Source organism: Nicotiana attenuata, unplaced genomic scaffold (genome assembly GCF_001879085.1).
Source record: "Nicotiana attenuata strain UT unplaced genomic scaffold, NIATTr2, whole genome shotgun sequence".
Lineage (NCBI taxonomy): Eukaryota > Viridiplantae > Streptophyta > Magnoliopsida > Solanales > Solanaceae > Nicotiana > Nicotiana attenuata.
The window spans coordinates 1-6,525 of NW_017674171.1; the positions used below are offsets into that span (position 1 = coordinate 1).

General features: G+C 39.5%; 1 protein-coding gene across 1 annotated transcript; it reads right to left on the reverse strand.

The window, feature by feature from the left end:
• Positions 1-5,338: 5,338 nt before the first annotated feature.
• LOC109218134 lies at positions 5,339-5,795 on the reverse strand. Its single transcript, XM_019382463.1, has 2 exons — positions 5,406-5,795; positions 5,339-5,350 (listed from the first exon to the last, which is right to left on the reverse strand). Exons 1-2 carry the CDS (start codon positions 5,793-5,795, stop codon positions 5,339-5,341), a joined length of 402 nt encoding a protein of 133 aa, XP_019238008.1.
• Positions 5,796-6,525: the final 730 nt, after the last annotated feature.

The window sequence follows — 6,525 nt, forward strand, 5'->3', positions numbered from 1 at the left end:
TATTGGCTCTCTTTTTATTCTGAGTTGTTGGTCTGGCTGGACTGTTGTTGAGATTTTAACTGGTTTCTGAGTTGCTGCTGAAGTTGTTACTGCTGCTAATCTCTCCCTTTTCTTATTTGCAATTACCAGGTACACATTCGAATCTGCCCTGCTGTAACATTAAGCTTGAAATGGAATAATAATGTTCATCTGTTTGGTTTTGAAGTGTGCTGTTTGGACTGTGATGTATTGATAGTTAAATAGGTGTTAGATTCAATCAGCATAGTGTCGAATCAATTTTGTAATATGTGTGTAAATACTGGACTGTATAACTGGACTATTCATATGAACTGTGCAATGGATTTTAATTCTGATTATGTAATTAATTTCTGGGAAGATTGCATCCAATGCTTAATCCTATATGTAGTATAGATTGCATCCAATATTCAATTTCTGTATTTAAAACTGGGCAGTATTAGGTTGATATCAATAGGACAACTTGAATAAGTTCTAGACTGTTTCGATTTTTAGTTCGTAACAATAAGACTGCATATTGGAATCTGAATTGGAATCTGGCCTGGCTTAACAGTTTGGGCTCCGTATTTTATTACCAAAAAGAATAAGTCTCAGGGCCTCAATGAACGGCCCAGGCTCGATTAGATGCTTGTGTACGTTTGGGCCTGGGCCTAGATCTGCTTGATCAGTTTATGGTGTGCACATAATTTTAACCTTTTCTTTTGTTGGGCTCGTCCTGGAGCCCAGAGGCTGCAACACAGTATAAAGTCACTATTAGGTCCAGTAACAAATAGTTAAAGACGATTAAATATAGAAAATCATAGACTGCCTTAGGATTTGCCCTTTAAAATAAACAATAGACGAGACGAGCCCCGCCAATTAAACACACAAATTGCAGGACCCTCATTAATTGCTTATATCAAAATATTTAGAGCTCGGGATGTGCCATTTAGCGAATTTCATGGCTCCCCACACAGTTAATAAACGCGTAGTTGCTTTAGGCACGTATTTTAATAAATTTACCTTCCTACATACGGGTGCACATTTATGTGACCCAAATCCAAATCTCAACGAAGTCGAAATGTGTTAACAATCACGGGTGCACTGGTGCGACGTGGTTTGAGGCGCATTTCCACGACGTTGCAATTCGTTTAAAAATCGAATAAATAAAAAATGAAAGCGGTTTGTTAAATAAAAGCACATTTCGAAATCAGATAAGATCAAATACAATAGTTGAGCGACCGTGCTAGAACCACGGAATCCGGGAATGCCTAACACCTTCTCCCGGGTTAATAGAATTCCTCACTCGGATTTGGTTCGCGGACTGCTAACAGAGTCATAATCTCCTCGGGTCGGGATTTAACCGGTGACTTGGGACACCATTAATTTCCTAAGTGGCGACTCTGAGTATTAATAATGAATCCCGTCCCGATTGTCACTTCAAGTTGGAAATAACTCCCTTTATTGTATCCTTGCGGGTGCAGTAATAATAAGGAGGTGTGACAGTTGTAACCCTAGACCGGGAATTATGTTCTTTCCACGTGTCTTTCAGGTCGTAATTCATCATTTAGTGTGGGCTAGCTTTTTGCCTATCATCTAAAATCGTTAGTAAAATTTTAATAATTCAAAAAATAAAAATTGTTAGTGAGGATACCTGCCCGTGACTATTTCCTTTCCTTATAAGTAGTATCTCTTTAGATGAACAACATTCCAATTTGAAGGTATGATCTTGCCATCCAATGTTTCAAGCTTGTATGCTCCTTTTCCTGCGATACCATGAATCTTATAAGGCCCTTCCCAAGTTGGACTTAACTTTCCTGCATTGGCTGCCCTTGTTGATTGGAAAACTTTCTTGAGTACGTAGTCCCAATCTTTAAGTATCTGAGACGAGCTTTCTGATTGTAATACTGTTCCATAGCTTATTTTTGTGCTGCCATCCTTATTAGTGCAGTTTCCCGCCTTTCTTCAAGTAAATCCAGGTTTACCCGCATCTCTTCTTCGTTCGATTCCTCAGTAGCTTGTGTATATCGCGTCCTTGGTTCCCCTATCTCGATTGGAATTAAGGCTTCGGCTCCGTATACAAGTGAAAACGGTGTCTCTCCCGTACTTGTTTTTGCTGTTGTTCGGTAAGCCCATAAGACTCCAGGTAGTATCTCTAGCCAATTGCCTTTAGATTCTTCCAGTCTTTTCCTTAAGTTGTTGATAATGACTTTATTTGTTGATTCAGCTTGTCCATTACCCACCGGATGGTAAGGAGTTAAAGTAATCCTTTTAATTTGCCAACTTTGGAAAAATTTTGTGATTTGTGTACCTATGAATTGCGGGCCGTTATCACATACGATTTCCTTTGGCACCCCAAATCGGCATATGATGTTCCGCCATATGAAGTCTCTGACCTCTTTTTCTCGTACCTGTTTGAAAGATCCCGCTTCTACCCACTTAGTAAAATAGTAAGTGAGCACTAATAAAAATCTTACCTTATCTTTGGCTTGTGGTAGTGGTCCTACGATATCCATCCCCCACTTCATAAAAGTCCATGGTGCAATGACTGAATGTAATAATTCAGCTGGTCGATGCATGTTGTTACAATACCTTTGGCACTTGTCATATTTTGCCATAAAATTTTCCGCGTCTTCTTCCATTTTTGGCCAATAATAACCGGCTCTAATCATGGTTTTTACCAAAGATCTTCCTCCAGCATGATTTTCACAATGTCCCTTGTGTATTTCTCTCATCACGTATTCTGTTTGAGAAGGTCCGAGACATCTTGCTAGAGGGCCACCGAACATCTTACGATATATTTTATCTTGTTTTAAACAGTAACAGGCTGCCTTTTGGAGAAGTGCCTGAGCCTTTTTCTTATCTTCAGGAAGTATCCCATACTGCAAAAAGTTGACAATTTCATTTCTCCAATTCCATGTTAAATTATTGTAATTTACCTCGCTTTTATCTTGATCAAGCATGGAGTGAAACAAATGAATCACGGAAGCATTTTCTGCATTTGTTACTTCTGCAGCAGACGCAAGATTAGCTAGACGATCTGCTTCGGCATTTTCTTCCCTTAGTATCTGCATGACTTTCCAGGTTTGAAATTGCCTGACCAAATCCCGTGCCTTTTCCAGGTACTGCTGCATCCTTGCCTCTCTGGCTGTATAAGTCCCCTGCATCTAGTTAACCACGAGCTGTGAATCACTTTTAATTATGACTTGCTCTATTCCGAGCTCTCGTGCCAATTCTAAACTTGCAATCACAGCTTCGTACTGCCTCATTATATGTAATAGGATGACATTTTATGGCTTGTCGTATAGTTTCTCCCGTAGGTGGTACTAAAACAATGTCTAGACCTGCTCCTTTTACATTCAATGAACCATTAGTAAATAGGGTCCAAGTACTTGGATTAGACCCATTAAATACATGTAGTTCTTTTTCTGCCTCCAGTTGCATTCCCTGACTAAAATCTGCTAAAACTTGCGACTTTATTGCAGTTCTTGGTTGATATGCTATGTCATATTCACTTAGATCTATAGCCCATTTGGCTAGCCTACCTGATAATTCTTGCTTATGCAGTATATTTCGTAAGGAGTAGGCAGTTACTACAGAGATAGAATGACATGGAAAATAAGGCCTTAACTTCCTAGATGCCATAACTAACGCAAGTGCAAGTTTTTCTAGATGAGGATACCGAGTCTCAGCATCTAATAATGACTTTCTAACGTAATAAATTGGAGATTGTTTACCGTGGTCCTCTCAAACTAACACCGCACTTACCACCACTTCCGAAACAGCAAGGTAGGTGAGTAATTTTTTCCCATCTTTTGGTTTTGCGAGCAACGATGGATTTGACAAGTAAACTTTCAAATTTTTAAGCGCATGTTGACATTCTTCAGTCCACTCAAATTTATCTTGCTTTTTTAAGGCTGAAAAGAACCTGAAGCATTTTTCTGATGACTTGGAAATAAAACTTCCCAAAGAAGCTATTCTTCATGTCGGTCTTTGTACCTCCTTTTTACTCGTCAGTATATCCGAAATTTCCTCAATAGCTTTAATCTGCTCGAGATTTACTTCAATGCCACGGTTAGAAACAAGAAATCCCAAGAACTTACCTGACAAAACTCCAAACGCACATTCCTCAGGATTTAATTTCATGTTAAATTTACGAAGAATCTGAAATGTATTAGTCAACTGTGGAATATGATCTCCTGCTTGTTGTGACTTGACCAGCATATCATCTATATAAACCTCCATGGTCTTCCCTAGATGTTCTTGAAACATTTTGGTCACCAGCCTTTGATATGTGGCTCCAGCATTCTTGAGACCGAATGGCATTACTTTGTAACAGTAAGTCCCCCTGTCTTTTATAAATGAAGTCTTTTCTTCATCTATAGGATTCATTTTTATTTGATTATACCATGAATATGCATCTAAGAAGCTTAATAATTCATGTCCTGCAGTAGCATCAATTAGTTGATCTATGTGCGATAATGGAAAAGAATCTTTAGGGCAAGCTTTATTTATATCAGTGTAATCTACACAAACTCGCCACTTAACATTCTTGTTAGGTACTACAACAGTATTAGCCAACCAATTTGGATACTTTACCTCGCGGATAGACCCAATTTTTAAAAGCTTTTGTACTTCATCTTGAATCACCTGGTTCTTGAAGGAGCCTTGCTTCCTTTTCTTTTGCTTGACAGATGGGTACGATGGATCTTCATTTAATTTGTGGATCATTACCTCCGGTGGTATACCTGTCATATCTGAATGGGACCAAGCAAAATAATCTGCGTTAGCTTTTAAAAATTCAATCAACTTACGTTTCATTTCCGGGCTAAGGTTGATTCCAATGTAGACTTTTCTGTCTGGCCAATGTTTGAATAGCTCCACAGCCTCCAATCCTTTGATCGTTGTTTTAATATTCTCATTTTCCTCTGGCTCCTGAATAGTATCGGGCCTCGAACCTACATCTGTTTGCCCATCTTCAGTTGAGGTTCGTGTTGATGCATCCTCAACTGCATTCTGTGATTGCTATTTTTCGTCCCTTTCTGCGTTTGAGTCTGCCACGAAATTGATGCTTCGTGAAGCTTGTTGGTCACCACTTGATGCAAAGTTGATGGAACAGCATCCATCTCATGAATCCATGGTCTACCAAGAATCATGTTATAAGCCATATCCATTTCTACCACTTGAAATTTGGTGTCTTTGACTACTCCTTCAGCGAATGTAGTGAGTATTATCTCGCCTTTTGTTACAACACTCGAGTTGTCAAAACCGGACAATGTATAAGCCTTGGGTATCAGCTTATCACCAGTTTGCATCTTATTTACCACTCTTAACAGAATGATATTCACGGAACTACCTGGATCAATCAAAACTCGTTTCACATTAGTGTCATGTAAAAGTAATGATATTACCAGTGCATCATTATGTGGGGTTAGCACGCCGTCTGCATCTGCATCATCAAATGTAATGCTATCTCCTTCCAAAACCTGTCGAACTCGCTTCCCGTGTGCAACTGTTATTTTTGACACCTTCCTCGCTGTCGTATATGTTACGCCATTGATTTCTTCTCCTCCACTTATGACATTAACCGTCCTTTTTGGTGAAGGGTGTTTTGGGGGCTCCTGCCTATTTTTCATATATGCCTGCTTTCCCTTTTCATTGAATAATTCAGTTAAATATCCTTGTTTTAATAAATGTTCTACTTCACCTTGCAGCAACCTGCAATCTGCCGTTTTGTGACCGTGATCGTTGTGAAATTCGCACCAAAAATCAGGGTTTTGCCTGTTCGGGTTTGATCTCATTTCTTTTGGCCAGCGTACCTTGTCTCCCATGCTCCTTAAAACAGCCACCAACTCGGATGTGCTAACATTAAAACAGTAACCGCCGATCTTTGCCTTCGAGCTTTTGTCATCATCTCGCATCTCTCGCGTGTTTCGTTCTTTTCCGAACCTTGATGATGAACCTAACTCTCTATCTCTTGATCTATGATCGTACCTTGGGTTTTCCTATTTTGAACGTGAGTCTCTTCCTGCTGGTCCCATGTATGGCTCGTACCTATTTTGCCAGGACCTTTTTTCAGTTTCAGCTCGCCTTGAACTTACCCTTTCATCCCTTCGAGATTGAATGATGGTATATTCTCCTATCCGCGGCTTCTTGATGTATCTGTTATAAACATCATTCCAAGTTGTTGCTAGAAATTCTCGTAAACTTTGCTTGAGTCTCCTCGTGGCTTCTGAGCTTTTTTCATTTAGATTGCTGGCAAATGCCATAGCTGCCCAGTTATCTGGTACACGTGGCAACATCATCCTCTCACGCTGGAATCTGTCTACGAATTCCCTGAGCAACTCTGTATCTCCTTGCTTTATTTTGAAAATGTCCTCCATTCTTTTCTCAACTTTTTGAGCTCCCGAGTGTGCTTTGATGAATGAGTCTGCAAGTTCAGCAAAAGAATCTATAGAATTTTCGAGTAAAAAGAGAATACCATGTTAATGCTCCCTTAGTGAGTCTTTCTCCGAATTTTTTGACCAATAC